General features: G+C 43.6%; 2 protein-coding genes across 2 annotated transcripts; both read left to right on the top strand.

Moving 5' to 3' along the window:
- The first annotated feature begins 995 nt into the window (after positions 1-995).
- Positions 996-8,998, top strand: LOC310686122 (alcohol dehydrogenase 1B-like). The gene is made up of 9 exons (XM_083459292.1): positions 996-1,150; positions 1,548-1,649; positions 3,600-3,738; positions 4,767-4,854; positions 4,964-5,180; positions 5,591-5,854; positions 6,380-6,515; positions 7,019-7,157; positions 8,350-8,998. The coding sequence occupies exons 1-9, from the start codon at positions 1,133-1,135 to the stop codon at positions 8,372-8,374; spliced, it is 1,128 nt and encodes a 375-aa protein (XP_083315418.1). The 5' UTR covers positions 996-1,132; the 3' UTR covers positions 8,375-8,998.
- A 3,603-nt stretch (positions 8,999-12,601) lies between these two features.
- Positions 12,602-21,453, top strand: LOC310686121 (alcohol dehydrogenase 1-like). The gene is made up of 9 exons (XM_083459291.1): positions 12,602-13,153; positions 14,813-14,914; positions 15,921-16,062; positions 16,892-16,979; positions 17,073-17,292; positions 17,443-17,703; positions 18,151-18,286; positions 19,698-19,836; positions 21,296-21,453. The coding sequence occupies exons 1-9, from the start codon at positions 13,136-13,138 to the stop codon at positions 21,318-21,320; spliced, it is 1,131 nt and encodes a 376-aa protein (XP_083315417.1). The 5' UTR covers positions 12,602-13,135; the 3' UTR covers positions 21,321-21,453.
- The last annotated feature ends 1,474 nt before the right edge of the window (positions 21,454-22,927 follow it).

Raw genomic sequence — 22,927 nt, 5'->3', positions numbered from 1 at the left:
TATTTGGGTCATATGTGATGACCAGGGTTCCCTTAAATCCCTGTACCCACTAATGGCTATTTGCTGGTTGGAACTTCTTGGACAGCATTAGTGGTGGAATATTCCAGCTCCTGCAAAAATTGACAAGGCTAGAAAAAGGCGAACCACGCAGTCAGGCGCAAAGTAGAGGCTATGGGCGGAAGGGTAATTTAGCACCTGAACATCACATTTGAGAAGGAGCCACTGTTTAGGCATGATGAGGTGCATCTATCTGAATCTGGCAATAATGCATGGCTCACTGACATCTCAGAAGGCTTCAAGGCTTGGTTGCAGATGTAATGGTGTGATGGCAAACCCTATTGGCTTGGGTGGCAGTTAAGGCATTAGTTTTTGGTGGAGGGGAGGTTGTACCCTCTGCTTGCCTCTCAAGTGCAAACGGATATTCCATTAAAGCAGTGTTTCCCAAACTTGAGCCTCCAGCTGTTGTTTGACTACAGCTTCCACCATCCCTAGCTAGTAGGAACTAGTGGTCAGGGATGATGGGAATTGTAGTCCCAAAACAGCTAGAGACCCAAGTTTGGGAAACCCTGCAAAGGGATCTGGAAGGAGTGGCTTCTGTTCTGAAGCCCAGGCAGGTTCGTACTTGATGTGTGTCATTAGGAGCCTCTTTGCCTTGAGTTGAGCCCACTGATATACAGGTGGGCTGGAACTTAAACTGGTTTCCCCAATGCCTGACCAAACTCTTCATCTGTAATCAATAAAGTTGTGCCAATATTTGACCCAAGCAACGTGTCCCGTGTGTTTATGTCAAGATGGTCATGGGTGATGGGAGCATGTGGGTCACACAATGCCTCTCTACAATTCCCACCCTTCACAGACTTATTTCCTTGAGTGCAATCTAAATGTACGGTGTATTGTACTGCAGCTGAGGACTCTTAACCTACTTCCTTCAAAGTTGTGAAATTGCAGGTGGAGTCAAACTGAACGTAGAGGAGTGGCCACATTTCTTGGCATTGAACTAGGGAATGATTAAGTTTATTTGAAAGATAAGCCAAATATTTCCAGCAGAACCTTTGTACTTCTAGGAGAACAGACTAGAAGTTCTGAAACAACACAGAGGAAGCAGATACGGTAGATTACAAAGCTCAACATCATGAGCACTGCAGGGAAAGTAAGTAGATGATTTCTTTTAAAGGTGCTTTTTCAGCACCAAGATGCATAAATACAAAAAATAAAAATAGGCTAATTGTAAGCCACCCTGAGGAATTTGGCTATAGGTAGGGCTTTTTTTCAGCTGGAACTCACCAGAACTCAATTCCGGCACCTCTCAGATGGGTGCCATTGCCATTATAAGAGAACAAAGGAGGCATTCATGGTGAGTTCTGGCACCTCTCTTTCCAGAAAGCACTGGTATTGGGGCGCATATTAAATATTAAACATGCACAGGATTGCAATGTTAGCTGCGTGGAAAAAATAGTATATGCTCTTTTATTATTTAACAGGACATTGAAATCAGAGCTGTCACTGTAAATTGTTTTCATGTTTTGTATGATATTCTATTATCTCAGGTCATTAAGTGCAAAGCTGCCGTTGTCTGGGAAGTCAAGAAACCATTTAGTATTGTGGAAGTAGAAGTTGCCCCACCTAAGGCACATGAAGTTCGGATTAAGGTAAGAGAGACAAACCCAAAATTGCATTGCTGCAGATTGTTAGTATCTGCACTAGGGATGGAGAAATTTGATTCAGTTTGCACTTAAAGATAAATCTACCTAATTTATGCTTTCAAAAACAATATGAGAATGGGGAAGGGCTGCAGCCCTGGAGGAACAGCTGTTTTGCTTGCAAAAGTCTGAAGATGAATCACTGGTATCTCCAGGCAGGTGTGGGAGAGTCCCTAGTCTGACTCTCTGGAGAGCTGCTTTCAGTCAATGCGGAAAATGCTGAGCTAGATGGACCAATGGTTTGACTCAGTATAATTAACAACAACAACAACAACTTGTACCCCACCAACAACAACAACTTGTACCCCACCCATCTGACTGGGTTGCCCCAGCCACTCTGGGTGCCTTGCAACAGAATATTAAAATCACAACAAAGGTCAACACTAACACTGAATTGTGCTTGGAAACACACGGGGAGTCATTGCAGATCTTTAAAGACCAGTGTTATACGGTCCTGGAGGCCGCTCCCAGTCACCAGTCTGGAAGCTGCATTCTGGATTAATTGTTGTCATAATTGTAGTTTAAGGCAGATTCCTGTGTTCCTATGAGAACCAAAACACACCCATTTTTCAAAATTCGCACTTCTCCAACTTTTGCAATGCCAAGTAATAAGTGTAAAAATTCATATAGTGGTGTAAAATGCGCACAAAAATGCCGGTATTAATGAATATAATATACAAATATGCTTGATATTAGACAACGTTGCTTTGCACTGTTCAATATTAGGCAAAATTGCATGCAAACATGTTTATATTAGGAGAAATTTGCACTGAAATCCTGATGAATTTTCATGAGTACTTTAAAACAAAAACCTGCAAACTGATGTGGAAATGTGGGAGAGATTTGAACCCCTGCAAGTTGCTGCAGGCAAGGGATTGTGAGCAATATCGTGAGAGGGGTGTTTCTAGGACTAAGGTGAAACTTAAAAGCTCCCTTGTTAGTTTTGCTATTGGATGATGGGTGTCAATTAAAGACTTCCTTTTTCCAAAAAAAACACCCCATCCTGTCAAGTGGAGATCTTTAACTAAGTCTGAATTACTGTATTTTTCCGTGTATAAGACTATATTTCCCCCCAGATTTTTTAAGTTTAAAATTGGGGGTCATCTTATACACAGAATGTTGCAATTAATTATTTCTTAAATTTGGGCTCAAAAAATAGGGGTCGTCTCATGCATGGGGGTGTCTTATATACAGAAAAATATGGTAGATGTGAAATTGTTTTCACACATGAAATTATATTTGATTGTTTTAAATATTTGTATAGGTTGATCTGTTTGTAATTGTTTCTATTATTTACCGTATTTTGCGCCCCATAGGACGCACCGGCCCATAGGACGCACCTAGTTTTTTGGGGGGAAATAAAGAAGAAAAAAATTATTTCCCCCCCAGGTGCGGGGCTGGAAGAACCAGGTTGGGGAACAGCGGGAAGACACGCTCCGCCTCCCCGCTGTCCCCCGAGCTTGTGGGGCTGGCGATGGGGAGAAGTGCGCTGAGCCCGGGACTGCAGGCACCTCTGCGCGGCCATCGGGAGCCGGGCGAGACTTCGCGCCCGGCTCCCGATGGCCGCACAGAGCTGCGCTGAGCCTGGGACTGCAGGCAGCTCCGCGCAGCCATCGGAGCCGGTCTCCCGAGGGTTGCGCAGAGCTTCCTGAAGCCTGGAGAGCGAGAGGGGTCGGTGCAACGACCACTTTCACTCTCCAGGCTTCAGCGAAAGCCTGCATTCGCCCCATAGGATGCACACACATTTCCCCTTTATTTTTGGAGGGGGGAAAGTGCATCCTATAGGTTGAAAAATACGGTATGTTTTTAGATATCATTTTGAGATATCTTATGGGAAGCAATTCATGAACTGAATTTTAAAAAATAATATCAAATAAAAAACTTTCCCCTTTAAACCAGATTTTGGCGTCTGGAGTCTGTCGCTCCGATGACCATGGGCTGAGTGGGGCAATGCAGGTAAAATTCCCCGTTATTCTTGGTCACGAGGCAGCTGGTGTTGTGGAGAGCGTTGGGGAAGGAGTTACCTGTGTGAAACCAGGTAAGGTAAAGCACAGTGCAACCAGAAAATATCAATTCACAGTATTGGTCAACAAGGATCAAACAAAACTAGGAGAGCCAACCAACTGGTGGAAGAATAACCAAGAAAGTGTTTTCTTTAGGGAAGGGCGGTCAGCTCTGGGCCAATGACTAGATTTTTAATGTAAATGACAGAATTTGGAATCAATTACTAGACATTTCTGAATAGGAGTCAGCAAAGTTATTTTTTACTTAACCGCTGATATTACTATTACTACTACTATCACTTGCCAGGGTGGTTCACAACTACTTAAACTTGCAATATTAATTTAAAACAAACTGCAGTCAAGAGAATAGGGTAGTCCCTATTCTCAGGTGCCAAAGACCAGGACTGCTATACTGCCAATACCCCAAAATGTTGATGAAAGAGGAACTACCAAAAGGGCCCCTTCTACTGATTTGAATGTCCAAGAGCAGGTACCCCCGAACTTAGCTCTCCAGATGTTTTGGGACTACAACTCTCATGATCCTTAGCTAACAGGACCAGTGGTCAGGGATGATGGAAATTGTAGTCCCAAAACATCTGGAGGTCTGGGTTTGGGGATGCCTGCCCAAGAGGGTATTTAGGGTCTGGTGGGGCTTCCTGTTTCCGGCGGTGGAAAATGGCGGATCCCACACGATCGGAATTCAGCCGTTCTGATAATTCAGGGCTGATATGGGAGTAATTAGCCCTGGCAGCCTCCCCAGGGCAGGGGAAGACTGTCTCGATGACCCGCGGTTTGCCCCAGATTGCCGATGTGGCAGACGGCAGGGGCACTGGGTCACGGAGCAAGGGACGGACTGACACTCCTGTGATGCCACCCCATAGTCTGCAATGTTCATGACATACCCTCCAACATTGCTCAGATGAAAATAGGTACATTTCTCACTTCCTACCTCCAACTGACCCTCCTTAAACTCTCCCCCCAATTTTGTACTGTCCCCCGCCCCCAACAAAGCATTTCCTGAATGTTTTAAGCAGGCTAATGATTGTATTTTCATCATTCCCAGGAGACAAAGTCATCCCACTCTTTGCGCCACAATGTGGAGAATGCAGCACATGCAAACATCCCAGAGGCAATCTGTGCAAAATGGGCGAGTGAGTTGAAGTTGTTATTTGCAACAGTATTAGAAACACCAGCAGTACATATGTTGGGTTAAAAAAAAAACACAACCCAAAGCACGATTTTCCTTTCTTCATCTTTTAGCCTTACCGCCTCTGGATTAATGCACGATGGCACCAGCAGGTTCACTTACAAAGGCCAGCAGATCCACACCTTTCTCGGCACAAGCACCTTCACAGAATACACCGTGGTGCATGAGTCTGCAGTGGTCAAAATTGATGCTGCAGCTCCTGCAGAAAAAGTGTGTCTGATTGGCTGTGGGTTTTCTACTGGCTATGGTGCTGCCATCAACAGTGCAAAGGTAAGGATTAAACATTGGTAATGCTCATATTCAGTGTGAGGAATTTGTGGCAGGTCTAGACAAAAAGAGGAGGACAGGTGGGCTCTGGGGCTCTGGCACAGAACCAGGTGAAAGCACATTCAATACAGTAAATGAATCAAAACAATATAAAATAGCAAAGCCACCAAATACCCACCAATCCACTGGATGTACACTCATGACCTGCACTCATGTTCTTGCTACAGACGTAGTTCTCCAGCATCCCACCTCTCTCTTGGATGCTTTGAACATCAAGGAGCAATCCCATCCACAACCAATTGCCCAGGGCAACACCCTTGCCATCATATACCGAAAGAGAGAGACAAGTAGTGCAGGGGGTTGGATTAGATGGTCTCTTCCAACTCTACAATTCTATGATTCTATGATTTCAGGTGGAGCCTGGTTCAACCTGTGCCGTTTTTGGTCTGGGAGGAGTTGGCCTCTCAACTGTCATGGGCTGCAAAGCAGCTGGAGCTTCCCGAATCATCGGGGTCGACATCAACAAGGATAAATTTCCCAAAGCTAAAGAGATGGGAGCTACAGAGTGTGTCAACCCTCTGGATTTCAAGAAGCCCATCCATGAAGTGTTGTATGGCTTGACAGACGGTGAAGGTGTTGACTATTCATTTGAAGTGATTGGGCGCACAGACACCATGGTACATGCATGATGACAGGATTTTACTGTCCTATTTTGAAAAGGGAAGATGGCATTTCCTGCATTCCTGTTCTTCAGTGGTTCCTATTTTTCACTGGGTTGTGATCCGATAATCTGTTGCAGCAAGGGCCTTGGGTTCTGAGACAGTAGAACATGTCAGAGTTTTAAACATCCTCCACCCATTGATTAGGTAACTTATGGAATAATGTGAGATGGGACTCAGGCATGAGGAGCTAATGGAGGGGTGAGAATGATCCTTTTGGGTGATTCTTCTCTCCCACATAAGCCCACCCCCAAAATCCCTTCCCACATTCTTCAGAAGGCCCTAACCATCCAAACAGGCTTTTCAGAGTATGCATGTAGCTGGACATGGGAGGAAGAAAAGACAAGGATGTTTTCTTCCATTGCTATAAATATGCTTTCAACAGTAAAATCTTTGAGAGGTCTGACTGCGTCATGGGATGTGATCATGGATGATATTTCTCCTTGGCTTGATTCAAGAGTCATGCCTTTGGATTTCCCCCAGACTGCTGCCTTGGCTTCCTGCCACATGAATTATGGGACCAGCGTGATTGTCGGAGTGCCCCCTTCAGCTTCTGAAATTACCTTCTCTCCAGTGCTTATCTTCACGGGGCGCACTTGGAAAGGATCTATATTTGGAGGTATGGGCCTACTAGCTTTCTATCAAAAGGGCACATTTCAAATTCTGAGAGAGTGTTGAGGGCGCCCGTCACAAAATAGCTTGGGGTGGCCGCGGGTTGTGCCATAAAACGTCTGTCATTGAGAGCATGGCATAACACAAATTTAGAGAAACACCTTGATTTGTTCATTATTTCCCCACCCCCAGCAATGCAATTTAGATTAAAAAAAAAAATCATGCTCTTACCATGTGAAAATACATTTAAGATCTCATGCAGTTTGGCTCTCTGTAGGCTTTCCACGCAAGCTCTTGCCCTATAATTACTACATTAGTATCTCCTCTATCTCCCTCCCACCCACAGATCTGTCATAACATCAAGGCCAATCTCATTGCATAACCCAAGTTCAAAGACGGTTCCAGGCTATAAATTTGTGGGACTGCCAGACCTTTAACCAATATCTTGCTCCTTTTTTATGGTATTATAATTAGAGTACCATATCTTCACTGTGCACTTACTGTTTTCAGGATGGAAAAGCAAAGAAGCTGTCCCCAAGCTGGTTTCAGATTTCATGGGGGGGAAGTTTGCTCTGGATCCACTAATTACCCACACTTTGCCTTTTGATAAAATCAACGAGGGCTTTGAACTGCTGCGTTCAGGAAAAAGGTAAGACCTTTCCCCACCCCCACCCCTCAAAGTGTAGTGGAAGAGGCAGGGTACCTTTCTGAGAGTCATAGCCATAGTCATTATAAGATTACACAATCCTCCTCTGGAGTGACTCAAGCTATGTTGCCCTTGAAGTTCCATTATCCACAACAGAACTTGCACATCACTGTCTTGAAACTGAAGACAACTGCTCTTGGGTGTTGTTCTCATCTACCTTCTCCAGAATGACCCTAGGAGCTAATCCTCAGTGGCTGGCTCAACTCCTTCCACTCAGATTGGCTCCAAGCAGCACAAGGCCAAGAAGACTTGATCATGGTTAGATTCTAGTACTGAAAGTTGCACAAGCTATTTATGTACAAAGAAACAGAAGACAAAATGGGGAAACGGACACCTCAAAGAATGAAAATGAATAACTAAATGGGACAATGAAACAATGCAATGTACATCCATGCAAATATGGATGTTCACAAGCAAGACTTGCACCACAACTGTGGCCGATCTGCATCCCATTAGGCTGAGCAACAATTGATTTATAAACTGAAATTGATACTGTTTTGGATGGGGCAATTAAATTACATCAACAAACTATTTACCTTGATGCTTCTGTTAGGGAGAAATAGGCATTTGTATTCAGCTTCCTGTGATGGCATAAATGAATAGAATCAACTTGTCATGTTTTTTCTTGTGCAATTCCTTTTCTTGGAATCACTTTTATAAGCTTATCACCTGGCTTCTTATTTCCTCTTTTTCACACCCTTTTCTTCTCTTTATCTTTTATCACTTTCTTCCAGTATAAATGAAATCCTTCTAATAAAATGTTAACTATAAAAAAGGTTTCCTATTTCTGTACAGGTTCAGACTTCCCTCTCCACCCCCCACTCTGAAAATTACTCACTGTGTTTGCTATCTACTCTTCCTTTTTCTGCTCCTCTGACTGCAAGTTGTGTTAACTGTGTTAATACTGAATTTGAAAATGTTGTAACCCACCTGGAACGCGATGGCAGAAGGTGGGTAATAAACAGATGAATGGGTGGTGCTTAAAAGATCATCTTCCCTTAATATCAACCAGATCAAGCCTTTCCTTAGAAAGTTGTGGCAAGATCTTAAACCTACTGAAATATTAGCCTACTAACATTAAAAATCTAACAGATATTATCACCCGTCCATTTAAAACTGTTTCTTATTGTTTCAGTATTCGCAGTGTCCTGGTGTTTTAAAGTCCATGGTGAGGAGGAAGAATACAAGACAATGACCTTTGCAAGCTCAGATTGCCACATTGCCTAGTAGGACATATGTGAAAATGACTGGACTCTGCAATGTCATCACTGGCAATGCTCCATTATCAACACGTAGGTCTATCCCAAGACCATCACCTTTTTCCTCCAAATGCAACAGAAGAAAACTACCATAAACACAATCTTAGGTTGTGATTCAAACTATCAAACTTTAATGAAGCAACAACACAAATAATTATTATCATGTATTTCAAAGGTGAGAGGTTGGGTAGTTAGGCAGCTGTCTTATATATATTTGGGAGAAAGTCACACTCAACCCAGTGGAGTATACATGCTTGAAATATCTTTACAGAAATAAATTTGGTAAATATAGGATATGGAGGTTTCTCGGTGATGCACAAATGATATCAATTTCCTGAGAACTCCTTAAGGAAAATTGCTGTAATTTTTGTATGTTCTGATATGAAATTCTGGCAATGGCAAAATAATACAAGTTTTTTGCTGATTAAATTCCAGGGTGGGTGTGCTTGGTGCCTTATATTGCAAGGAGTGGTAAACTGTATGGATTATATCATAAACACCTAATAAAAATAGTTATGAATTCCAGTGGACTTCCATCACTAATATTTCTGTTTCTCCAGGCACCTTTCACAGAATCATAGAGTTGGAAGGGGCGCTGATTGTCATCTTTGCATATTTAAATAAAAGTATAAACAGTAAGAAACAACTGAGATAATCCTAAAACCTATCAAAAGGTTTTTTTAAAAAAAAAACTTTAGTGAGGCCTATATTATTTATTTATGTTATTTATTTATTTTCTATACCGCCCTATACCCGAAGGTCTCATGAGATGTGCTTCATTGGTTAGGAAATGTAACTATTTCAAACCCTATTGTATAGAGTCTCTTCAGACACCTACCCAAATGCGTAAGGGCATTACTTCTATACCCCGGCATTCTGAAAGGAGAGTAAGCACATTCAGCTAAATGCCCTTAGCATTTTCCCCACATGTTCTGGAGTCTCACAATGTCAGGAGCGCTGATCATAGGAATGTTTTTAAGGGTATTTAGCTGAATGCCCTTAGAATCTTCTTTCAGACCTTCATGATGAACACACAGAGGTCCAGGGTGAAGCAGGCAGGGCCAAGCACGGCTAGGGGTGTTGGGAATGTGTGCCCCTGTGTTGTTTTTATGCTGGATGAGGCCCTGGCTTGGAAGGGGAGTTTAGCTTGTATTTTTTCCACTGGCCTGACATCTTCTCTTCAATACTCCCAATATTATCTAAATTCTGTTGCTGTTTCGTCGTTTAGTCATGTGTGACTTTTCGTGACCCCATGGACCAGAACACGCCAGGCACTCCTGTCTTCCACTGCCTCCTGTAGTTTGGTCAAACTCATGCTAGTAGCTTCGAGAACACTATCCAACCATCTCATCCTCTGCCGTTCCCTTCTCCTTGTGCCCTCCATCTTTCCCAGCATCAGGGTCTTTAGGGTCATCTAAATTCTACCATTTAGCAATTGCTAACATTCACTAACTCTAGCCATTATAAGTGCTCTTGCAACCCCTAAACTCTATTACCCCAGACTTGCAATATGCATTCTTGCAGGCATTGGTAGGTTGTAGAGCTTATCACAAAATTTGGGTAAATGTGAATTTCAAAATATAACAAATTGATACACTTGGCTTTAAATATGAACTTACAATTTCTCCCCCAGCCCTTGTGAAGAATGATAGGAGTTGTGTTCCCACAACATCTGAGGGGTCATTTGTTCCCCATCTCTGGCTTAAGGAACAGTTCACATGACGTTTGCCTTAGCCTTCCTACAGTTATTACACCTCTTGCTCAGTTTGGAATAAGCCTCACCCTCTAGTCATATTTGTTCTTGCCAGGATCCATACAAATGGCCTTGCTTTGTTTGCATTAATATTTGCTCTTTTGAGGCGGTTCAACTTCCTAACTAACAAGAAAAATACAATACCGGCTTTGCAATGTTGATGTTATCATTCCAGCTTGTCGGTTCACAATGTATAGTATTTCTTATTGGCACCCAATCCATAAGAATATATGCGGCTCCTTCCCTCAAGGTGAAAGTAATCAAGATACTCAACCCCATAATCATTTGTGACCAAAATGGTGTGTTTTTCTTTCTGTTTCTGAGGGAAAGTATGTTTCTTCTGGAGAACCATCTTTCTCCTCACAGCACCCACCCAAAAAAGGAGCAAGAGAACTCAGGGGTTGATCAGAAACATATGTTTCTCTCTGTGTGTTGTATTTTAAGCATTCTGAGAATTTGCAAAAATTGTGTAATACTCTGAGGGCCAAACGTGGCAATAATTCATACTCGATAAAGAACTGGGTATTTTTTTCCATTCAAGTTGCTCTTCTAGGGATACCCATCTGGTTTGGAACCCTAATATGTGGCCAAGGGGGCATTAACCATTTGCTCTCTACTATGGCCCCAATTCATATCCATGCTCCCACAATTTGCAAAGAAATACAATCCCACTCCCTGGTGCCTTGCAGCTGCGAGTTTTCCTATAGATGGAGCAAGATGGAGTCACCAAATATACTTGGCATTGCCACTCATTTTCTAGGGCTGATTATCAGCATCAATTTGTTTGTCCCATGAATGAAATCCCTCTGTCACCCAATGTGGCATTTGCCTCCTAGGATGGGTCATAAGGAAAGGGTTAAAATGGGTGTGATGTGATTGGCCAGTGAGAATGCAAGGGGGGAGTAAAAGTTGAGGTTTGAGAGCTGGGAGTTGAGGTTTGGGAGTTGGAGAAGGAAGAGGGAGGAATAGGCAGTGGGTTGGTAGAGTTGTATTGTGAGAGAGTGAGAAGAATTGTTAGGTGGAGTCAGATAGATAGTTGGGAATAATCAGTTTGAAGTTGTTAGGAACTAAGATTAAGAAACTAACAAGAGAAAAATTAACTGAAACCACATGCTTGTTCCTGCATTTAAAAATAAACTTGATTATTTGTTAATGTTAACAACTGTCTGGACTCCGTGTGTCCCCATGAGAAGCAGGGTGGTGGCAGCGAAGAAAGCAATCACAGTGGTGGCACAGGGTCAATAGACCGTCAAACGTCCGGGGGCCCTGTGTGATCGCCACACCCTAGTGCAACAAATCAACTTTATTTCACAGTGGTACATCAGGTTACATACGCTTTAAGGTTACATACACTTCAGGTTACAGACTCCGCTAACCCAGAAATAGTACCTCGGGTTAAGAACTTTGCTTCAGGATGCGAACAGAAATCGTGCTCCGGCGGTGCGGCGGCAGCAGGAGGTCCCATTAGCTAAAGTGGTGCTTCAGGTTAAGAACAGTTTCAGGTTAAGTACGGACCTTCGGAATGAATTAAGTACTTAACCCGAGGTACCACTGTATTTTTAAATGGCCTTTTTTGCAATTAGGAAAGTGATGGGGAAATGCACTTACCCAATAATCCCTCCGCAAACAAGTATCACCGAGCCAACTAAAGACCATGCCTTGCCCACCAAACCTCTCTCATTGCCAAGGAAAAATAATAAATAGAATGAGAACCTACCCAAGAGAGGCTGCCACCTCTTGCTGCACCTTATCAAAAAATGTTTGCCTCCTGTGCATTCATTTCTAAATGGATGGTTATAGACTGCTTTGAAAAGGGATTAGACAAATTTATGGAAGATTTAGACTCAGTGGCTACTTGTCAGAATGGCTACATGCTAACTTCAGGATCAGAGGAAGCAAGCTTCTGAACTCCCATCACTGGGGAACAGCCAAGGCAGAGGTCTATTGCCCTAATGCGTTGCTGCTGGGATTCACATAAGCATCTGGGATGCTTTGGGGAAGAGGATGTCAGGCTAGGCATGTATTTGTTGTGATCTGCTCTTCTTATGCTAGCAGAGTTTATGCATTCACACAAGCCAGGAAGCTAATTTGCACCCCACTGCTGCAATGGTCATGGGGCTGAGGCTTTGGGGCTAACTTCCACCCTGATGCCCAAGTTTTCAGTGTGGATCTAGAAAAGAGATCCCAGTCTGCATTTGTTCTTGTTCCCATCCCATGCAACGTCAAACAAGAGGACACTTTTTCACACAAAGGCTTGTGGACATGTAGAGACAGCTTGTACTTGTTTTCAGTGTAGCATGTGAACAAAACCATCACCAAATTTTATTCACCACAAAACAGCGTCATATTGCAGATACAATCTTTAAAAATCCTTTATTTTTATAACTCCTTTAGCACCTATCCTTGGAACACAGGCTGAAACAGATAATATATGAAGCATGCAAACACAGAGGGATCTTTCCCAATAAAATAATAAAACCGTGCAGGGATTAAAATAACACGTGTCTGGCAAAACAAAGGCCAGGAGTGCAAACCTACGCAAATATTCGTCCCCGCCTTCTGCCTGTTACCTCTCACCATTGGCGCGCATCTTCTCATATAGGCTTCCCTACTGGGGGAAATTTGAGGCATTTTAGGAAACGTGCTGGGTCTGCGTCTACTGGCTCAGCAATAGACTACATCCCCCAGAGTCCCTGGCGGTAGGTCTACGGCAGACAAAGAGGCCAGTTTAAGGGACATGGCCCCATTCCGCTACGCTTTTGTTCTAAAGGAATCTCAAGGTTCCCACGAGAAACATGCACCCAAGTAGAGACCGGGGTTAGTCGTTGTTTCCGCTTTCCAAACTCGGAATCGGAGACGCTCTGCAAAAAGAGGCGAGCGGATTTCCGTGCGCAAAGGAACGCGCGAGCATGGACACTCCTGGGAAAGTAAGAAGACAGCAGTTTCTCTTTCATATCGAAAGGCTGCAAGCCCATCCAAGCCCTATTTACCTGGGAGTAAGTTCCTCTGAATTCAATAGGTCTTACTTCTGAGTAGACACGGTTCGGATTGTGCGCTGAAGGATTACCCTTTCATAAAATTGCAATCCCGCCCTCGCACACCTCCTCAGGAGTGTCATTAAATTCAGTAGGTCTTACTTCCGACTAAGCATGCGTCCACTTGCAGTTCATGGTTCCGGTCACGATAGGGTTTGAAGCTTTGATTGCTCCCAGGTTCTGGCTGTGGAAGCGGATGAAAAGGGGAAAGTAGCCGCGTGCAGAATTGTATGATCACCAATTGCGTGCTCAAAAAATAATTGCATTTAAACCGCAACCTTTATGTGTCTTACGAAGTTGCATGTGCAAGGTTTTAGGCTTCATTCCCGGACTTCTTAGCAGACAGGTATAAGAAACTTCCCCAGCCTAAAAATTGTGCCCTCCAGATATTGCTGTTTTATTTTAGCCTAAAAATGGGGGATAACAGTTAATTTAAACAAAAACCGAAAGTGGTTTTGAGATGTTTTGAACTACAGCTCTCTGTATTGTAGTCCAAATGATCTACAGAACACTGGGATAGAATCACAAAATTGTAAGGGTCCACGAGGGTCATCAAATCCAACCCCCTTCAGTATTTTGCCCAACGTGGGGCTCAAACCCACAACCCTGAGATTAAGAGTCTCATGCTCTACCAACTGCACTATCCTGGTATGGCAAAGGCTGAACTGCCAGTCAATGCAGTACAGGGCAGCCAACATGGTGCCCTCCAGATATTGTTGGACTACATCTCCTATCATCCTTAACCATTGCCCCTGTTGGCTGGGACTGGTGAGAATTGGAGTACGGCAAAAAATGGAGAGCATTGTCCCCTGGTGTAGCAGATGATAGTGAGCAAGATGGAGCAAGAGTCTGTCTCAGTACAGTACTTGTGGTTGTATTTCTTGTGGCAATTAAATGCATCTCTCCCCCCCCCTCAATTTTCTCTCAATGAGAAAATGTAAGAAAAGAGTATTGCGACTCCCAGATGTTGCTAAACTACAACTCCCAGCTTCTGTTCTAGGCCTATATTGAGATACCAGGTTACACCCTGGAGATGGACACTATACTTTTACATTCCCCTCTGGAGTAGAAGACGAACCCACCACAGCAGCTTCTCTCCGCTTTTCCTTTGGAGCCAGTGTGGTGTAGTGGTTAAGAGCGGTAGTCTTGTAATCTGGGGAACCAGGTTCACGTCTCCGCTCCTCCACATGCAGCTGCTGGGTGACCCTGGGCTAGTCACACTTCCCTGAAGTCTCTCAGCCTCACTCACCTCACAGAGTGTTTGTTGTGGGGGAGGAAGGGAAAGGAGAATGTTAGCCGCTTTGAGACACCTTTGGGTAGTGATAAAGCGGGATATCAAATCCAAACTACTACTCTTCTTCTTCTTCTTCTTCTTCTTCTTCTTCTTCTTCTTCTTCTTCTTCTTCTTCTTCCTTTCACAAAGTCCCATCTGCTGCACCAAAGATTCCAGTTAGGCTACAACCTGCAACTATACACTTTCATCCAATCCTATCTCCTTTTTGCCCTGCCCTGGGATTGGATTGAGCATCTCATTGTACCCTTGTTTTACAGACTATAAAATGCAAGGCTGCTGTCGCCTGGGCAATTGGGAAGCCGCTTTCTATTGAAGAGGTGGAAGTTGCCCCTCCAAAAGCTCACGAAGTTCGTGTTAAGGTAGATGAATTGTTTGTAGCCTTTTCCATGCTCCTCCGCTATGTGGATAATTTTTCCTATCAATGCACGACTTGTGTCTGTTGTTGCTCTGTTTCTCCAGCTGTTTCTGAAAAGGTTGTACAGATTTTCTTACACTTGTGAGTCAGCAGTGGTAGTGATGGGTAAGCTAAGAGAAATTTAAGACTGGTATGGAGTTTTCATTCCAGTTTAATTTGATGCTGCTGATCATATATGTGTTTATTTGTTTGATTTGGAACACTTCCAATAAGACATCACCAAGTGATTTAACAATAAAGTCGTATATCACTGCTTAGATTGCATCATTTCAAGCAGTATATAAGTAGGAATAAGAATAAATATAGAAGAACATCACTTAAAATTCTTGTTGGAAAAGGAAGATCTACAATAGTCACTGAAAGTGCAATAGACTTGGTGTTTTTCTGATTTATAGGGGGAAGGAGTTCCAAAAGAAAGGTGCCACCACTCTAAAGGCCCGATTCCTACATTGTATGGAACTGACCTCCTGATGCAATGTTATCACAGGTCCTCTCCTATAGAGCACAGTGACCATAGCACTTTGTTTCTTACATGATAACTTTGAAATGATTGCAAATATCATAGAATCATAAAATTGTGTGGTTGGAAGATACTCCTAGGGTCACCCATTCCAACACCCTGCAATGCAGCAATCTCATAACAGTTGGCCATCCAATCTCTGCTTAAAAACCTCCAAGGAAGGAGAGCCCACAACCTCCTCAGGGAGTCCATCCCACTGCTGTTAGAAAGTCCTTCTTGATGTTCAGTAGGAATTTGATCTGTATTAACCCAAGAAGTCTTTGGAGTAGAGCATCCTTCACCATCCTGATGCTCACCAGGTGTTTTGGTTTACAACTCCTGTTGGCTGCAGACACCACACGTTGAAGGGTGTCAAAAGCTGGGCTGGAGTAAACAGAATATAGAATAGAGCACAGGGAAAGTCAAAGAATTGCACTTTTTTCTCTTACAGGTAATAGCCACAGGGATATGTGGAACTGATGACCATGTTCTGACAGGCTCTTTCCCTAAAGTCAATTATCCTGTCATTCCTGGGCACGAAGGAGCTGGAATTGTAGAGAGCATAGGTGAAGGAGTGACTTGCATGAAGCCAGGTACATAAAAGGATTTTAGATGTATTATCAGTATCTTTCTAAAGCACCACAGCATAATTTGACAATGCACAGTTGTGGTAAAATCTATGCTTGCTCAAGTAACTCTTACTGTATTTGAGATTATCCCTGGTGAACCAGCACTAATCTTTGAATGTTTCCACTATGTAAGTGCTCCTTCCTCTCTGGACTGTAGACTCTTTTTTAAATTAACTTTTTCTGAACAATAACATTGAGTAAAGGATGTGTGTCAATATGCAGGCAGTGCCAATTTAAAAGGACTGACTTAACACCCTAGGCCTTATTGCAGCCTCCACCAACCTAATGTCCTAATGGACTACAACTGCCATTGGCTCAAGCCAGCATGGAATGGAAACCACTTTCCTCTCTTGAGTAAGGCATGCACCTACTGCCCAGCGGCTAATGGGAGGGTGTGAGGGTGCCTTGCTCCAGCAGCTCCTATGATTACTGGCCACTGGCTGTGCTGGCTGGGGCTGATGGGATTTGGAGTCCAAGAATGTCTGGAGGGCCGTAGGTTCCCCACTCCCGATGTAGAACTACCTGCTGCAGCCTGAAGTTGTATGTGCCAGAAGAAGTTTTGCCACTTTATTCCAAGGAGTGAATAATAGCCTTCTTGTTTACTTTGCTGAAGTGGACAGCAGGCCGGAGCATTTGTTGATGAGTCTTCGTTGTAGCAAAGAAAGCCTTGTGATGCTGTGGTCACAGTATTTTGATACATAGCTCACTCCCTTCACTGAGCACTGGTTATGGATGCAGACTCCCTTTGTTAGGTTGTTTCTGTCTACTATATTTTTATGCCTTTTATTTCTAGGAGACAAAGTTATCCCTCTTTGTCTGCCTCAGTGCGGAGAATGCGCATCGTGCTTGAAACCTAACACCAACTGTTGCCTAAAAACCCAGTGAGTTGTTCTGGAAATTTCTCCTGTATTTCTATTTCGGCAATATGCAGCACAGCTTTTTATTATTGACAAATGCCGATCTCTTTGAAACAGCCTTCTTGAGCCACAGAATCTAATGCCAGACAAAACCAGCCGATTCACCTGCCAGGGGAAGTTAGTTCACCACTTCCTTTGGATCAGCACTTTCTCAGAATATACAGTCATGCCTGACTCAACCGTTGTTAAAATTGATGATGATGCCCCTCTGGATAAAGTCTGTCTTTTCGGCTGTGGATTTTCCACCGGCTATGGGGCTGCCCTCAATACAGCCCAGGTGAGGAATCCTGTGCTCCGTTTGTGTTCCTTGGTAGACTCTTTTGGTCTGTGTAATAGACATGAGCTTCTTCCGTTGGAAATATGGCCTACATTACCCTATTCCACAACTGGAATTTATCCTTGTCCTCTTTTCTCCATGGCTGTATAGGTCACGCCAGGTTCCTCCTGTGCTGTCTTTGGTTTGGGAGGAGTTGGTCTTTCTGTGGTCATGGGATGCAAAGCAGCTGGAGCTTCGCAGATCATTGGGATCGACATTAACAAAGACAAATTTGTAACAGCAAAAGAACTGGGAGCCACAGAATGCCTTAATCCTCTGGATTACAAGAAGCCAATTCAGGAAGTGCTGGTTGAAATGACAGGTCACGGTGTTGACTATGCATTTGAGGTTGTTGGGTGTTTGGATACGTTGGTATGTATTGTTTTTAGTCAAAAGATTTCTGGCTCCAATCTGCAATTTGATAACCATAGTTTGCCAGTTTGGAAGAAATTTCAAAGTGTGATTGGTGCCCAACAAACCAGGAAAAAGGGAATTGTAGCACACAAAGGGAAGAGGGAGGTGGCAAGTCAATTCACAAGCCCAAGAGTTCATAAAGGCTTGTGCATGTAGCACAAAACCATGGTTTTGTGTTTCATCTGAAGCAGTCCATATTGTTCCCAGGATCCCTGGCATTCCTAGAAGTTGATTGATTTGTATTGATGATTTTCTAAGATGAAAGAGATGGTTCATAAACACCCATGACGCAACAACAACCCCTACTTCATTATTCTCCATTAACTATTTTGCAGTGCATCATAAAATGTACCTGTTCCTTTGCATGACAGCAACCTGTTCAATCCCCCCCCCTACTTCCATTAGACAGCTGCTCTAGCGTCCTGTCACATGGGCTGCGGAGTCTGCGTGATGGTTGGTGTGCCTCCTTTAGGCTCTAGGCTCTCCTTCGATCCTATGCTGCTTTTTACAGGACGCACCTTGAAAGGGAGCTTCATTGGAGGTATGGTGATGCACCATGAATGAGCAAACATGTTGATGTATGGACATTTCCCAGTTTCTGTGTTTAGTACTGTGAAACCCTAAATAGGCTATGAAGTTGTTTAATAACTCTGTCTATGTGCCACTACTAAGAAAGTCCTTTCCCAGGTGGCTGATCAATGTGCTTCCACCCAGATTGGCAAGAAGGGCCTCCATAGAAGATCTTTAAAGCGTGAAAGAAGGGGACACTGTAGGGTGGTAGAGCTCACCTGACCTCCAGCTGGTCACACCACTGCTGCTTACTGGGAGGTTCAGTATGAGGAATCAGGTCAGCATGATGCATATACACCAGCGGAGCCAATCCAGCATTCCCGCTGGTGCATTTGCACCATATTGGCCTTGTCTTCTCACTCCACCTCCCAGTAAGCAGTGACACAACCAGATGGAGTTCAGGTAAATACTGTTGCCCCACTTCTTTGCAGAGACACACAGACAACGACACCTGATGGTGATCTCAGGGCATGGATTCGTACTTATTAGTATTAGTATTTTATTTGTACCCTGCCCATCTGACAGGGTTGTCCCAGCCACTCTGGGCGGCTTCCAACATGTACTGTATAAAAAGAGAATAAAACATTAAATATTAAAAAAAATCCATATACAGGCATTCCTTTAGATACTGGAGTAACAAGCCGTGTAGGGTGTTAAAAATTAAACTCTGCACTTAGAATTGGCCCTGGAAAGGGGCTGAAATGTTGAATTGGTGTAATAAAGAATGCATGTGCATATGTGACTCTCTCCACCTACTACTACCTTTCCAGGCCAGGAAGGAAGGCTGTTTAACCCTTTCCTTCTCAGCCATCATTCCACTCGGCCTATGCACCCCTTGCCATTGCCTGCCTGTCCCATCCTAGCCCTGTCCAGATAAGCTGCAGCAATTTTTGTGTTTGGAGGGTAGCTCAATCTTGCTATACCAGCTACAGCTGTGTATCTGTAAGAATTCCTGGACTAGAAGTGGTAGCTGCAGGATGGGTTCCTGCCAGAACCAAATTTTGTTTTAAAGACTGGCTGTTGCTGCCCTTTATTTTCTTGAAAGAATAAGCAGTAGCAACCCACGTGTTTTCTGACTGTCCTCTTGCCCTATCTTTGGCTTTATAAGACTTTGAGAATATCACAAGCCTTGTATTGCTGAGTCATTTCTATGGCATGAAAAAAAATTCTGGGTGATAAACATTGTGTGGGTCGTGGTGCTTGGCATGATAACATAAGATGAGCCCAATGACCGTCTCATCCAACATTCTGTTCTCACAGTGGCCAGCTGGATGCCTGTCGGAAACCATTTGAATGCAAGAGTACTCTTCCTTCCTGTGGTTTCCAGAGACTGGTATTCAGAAGTATTGCTGCTTCCAACTGCTGTTTTGTTTCTTCTCCAGGATGGAAGATGAAAGATTCTATCCCTCAGCTGGTATCCAGTTACATGGAGGGGAAATTTAAGCCAGATACTTTAATAACCCACACCTTGCCATTCAGCAAGATCAGCGAAGGATTCGATTTGCTTCATGCAGGCAAGAGGTGAGATTTGTGATTTATTGCTACTTGCAGAACTTCCTCCTCCTTTTCTTTCTGTTGCAGAATTTTCTTTAAAGCCACTGACATTTTAAGGAACTGGCCTCCTGGAGATTTGTCTGAGAAGAAGGGATTGGCACCAATGACTACTTGGGAATTAAGAGTATTTTGATATTTATAGGACAGTGTGACTAAGTCACACCTGGGCATTGCAAGACCCACTTCAATAAAACCCTGATCTCAACCCTCCCAGGTAGACCAGAAACCCTTTGGCTTATACCACTAGAGCTATAGAGCTGGAAGGGGTCTGGGAGATGCTCTATTGAGTCAGGTACATTTTTATAAACCTCTTCCCCCAAGGAAGGCATACAAGGTTTGCCCTGCTCTAGTGATTGCAACAACTCTGTGAGATAGACCCAGAAATACTGACTGACCCAAAGTGAACATCATGTCAGAATTAGATTGTGAACCTAGAACTCTTATTAGTCTGACGCAATTCCAGCATTCTAAAGTCTCAGTTTCTTGTTGTCAAATATGCCTCACCAGCTTTGGCCACAGATCTGCAGCAGCAAAGTAATGCTGGCATTACCCCACTGTCAATGGCCTTGGCAGTGGGCAGAGGAATAGTATCTGTCTGTCTCAGGACACCGTGGAAGAATGCATCTTTGGGGGTGAAGCTAAATTGTTGGAAGGTTACAGCACCTGCTGTGGCTGTAGAGACATGTTTAGTTGCAGCAGGGGTAGATGAAGGCATACAGTTGTGCTGTTGCAGATGCACTGTGGTGTTTCTTCACTCTCTGCTCCTCCCAGAGCTCATTCCTCCTCTGGAAACTTGACTGCCTTGTCTACAGGCACTGCAGTCATCTGAAAGGGATTCCCACATTGTGGGGTAGATGTTACCAGCCTTCATGTCATGTCTGCAGATGTCTATGTAATGCAGAGTTGGTCTGCCAGTGGGCCTAGTGCCTGAAGCCCATAGAGCACGCCCTTGGGGATCCAGCCACCTCCCATTCTGTGGACATGGTCAAGCCAGCGTAGACGTCGCTGAGACAGGAGTGCAAACATGCTGGGAAGAGCACACCTTTGTTTGAAACTCTGTCCTGCCATGTAGTACCCAAAATCCAGGAATGCTGGTGGCGCTGTGGTCTAAACCACTGAGCCTCTTGGGCTTGCCAATCTGAAGGTCAGCGGTTCAAATCTGCGCTACAGGGTGAGCTCCCATTGCTCTGTCCCAACTCCTGCCAACCTAGCAGTTTGAAAGCATGCCAGTGCAAGTAGATAAATGGGTAAGGTATGGCAGTCATGTTTCTCTCCCTCTCCTCAGCTCCAAGTTGCGAGCAACATCTGTCCAGCAGTATGTTGAACAAAAAAGTAATGATCACATGAGGGTCCAAAAATAAACTCTGCTTCATTGCTTTTTCAGCAAAAGGATTTGCAAAGTTAACTCTACTTTTTCCTCTTTCAGCATTCGTATTGTCTTGGTGTTTTGAGTTGCTGGCTTGCTGAAGCTTCCCAAATGCCTTCAGTCTGGAACGTCTCAGAAAGAATTTTCTCTCTTCCAAATGTGGTTGCTTTTTAAAAACCAACAAAAACAAATACACTATAAAAATTGCTGGCAAATGACATGAAGTGCCTTTCATACATTTTATTATGGGAGTGGAAATTATACAAACAAACATAACATGGTTCACGACAGTGATCTGGTTTCACTTCCCTCTGGATGCTTAGAGATCCCAAATCACGCTCTCAAATCTAAACCATACACAGAAAACAAAACATACAATTTCTGAGCACCCAGAGCTGATTTAAATTAGCCAACAGAAAGCCGTTATCTAGGGATGGAAAGATCAGTCTAGATCTGTTTCTTATGAGTTTGTTCATAACTCTCCTATCCTGTTCCTGCATCATTCTGCAACTTTAAAACAACAACAATGCAAATTCAGCTCATCCTAGGCAGGATTTTAGCTATCTTAAATAATCAGGCAAGACCACAAGTAAACCAGCAAGGCTTCCAGGAGGTACCCTGGAAATTATTTGTTTTATTCTCCTGCAGCAGGACAGTACCCCCAGGTCAAAACCCAAAACCTGAACAGAGAAATCTCCCAAGTCTGTTATACAATTCTTACCATTAGTAAATAATTAGTAAACATTAGCAAATGCGTCAAAGTCATTAAGTATAGGTGTGTGCATCAATTTTATCTAAATTAATATTAATATACTTTATTGCTGCTCATATTCCTTATCTTATTGATACATTAGCCCCTGCCGGGTCTCTAATGTGTAAAGAGGACAATATTTTATGACTAAATCAACAACTCTTTGCCCACCACAGGACCGGTGCATGATATACTGCCAAGTTCAGCCAACAATCTCAATTATAAGTAGTACAAGTGTAAACAGCATCAGACTTTGTCCTGTGCAGGAGGTTTTCACAGTTCATTCTGATTCAATACTATTTAGCTCAGTTGGTTAGAACATGGTGCTGATAATGTTCCATTAGTTCGATCCCTGTATGAGACAACTACATATTCCTGCATTGCAGGGGTTTGAGCTAGATTATTTTCCATATGTTAAACTGATCTAAGGATTTTTGGGGGATCTTGAGGGGAGCAAAGACAGGGAGAAGCACAAGGAGAATCAGGCAAAAGACAAGCATTCCCTTCACATACTCTCATAGACTCCTTTGGCAGTATAAAACCCTGATTGTTTCTAAACCTGGTAGAGCAGGTTTTCTCATGGCAGAAGTTCAGCCTTCAACATGTGGAGATCTGCAAGAGTGGTAACTGATGGAAGGTGGTGAGACCAGGGAGCGTACCGCTGCTGCCCTTCCTCATAAGAAGGTAATGGAAAGGTGGTGGAAACATCTGACAAAGGCTTTTGTTTAATCTGATCTGAAAGAAATCCACCCACTTCCTTGTTTCTCCCACTTCAAGCACTGCTTGAGGACAGCTGATCAAGGAATATATAGTTCTTGTTTTGGCCACTAAAGGTAAAGGGACCCCTGACCATTAGGTCCAGTCGCGGACAACTCTGGGGTTGTGGCACTCATCTCACTTTATTGGCCGAGGGAGCCAGTGTACAGCTTCCAGGTCATGTG

The sequence above is a fragment of the Podarcis liolepis genome (genome assembly GCF_965112155.1).
Source record: "Podarcis liolepis genome assembly, chromosome: 9".
NCBI lineage: Eukaryota > Metazoa > Chordata > Lepidosauria > Squamata > Lacertidae > Podarcis > Podarcis liolepis.
This window is presented reverse-complemented; position numbering and strand designations above follow the sequence as displayed.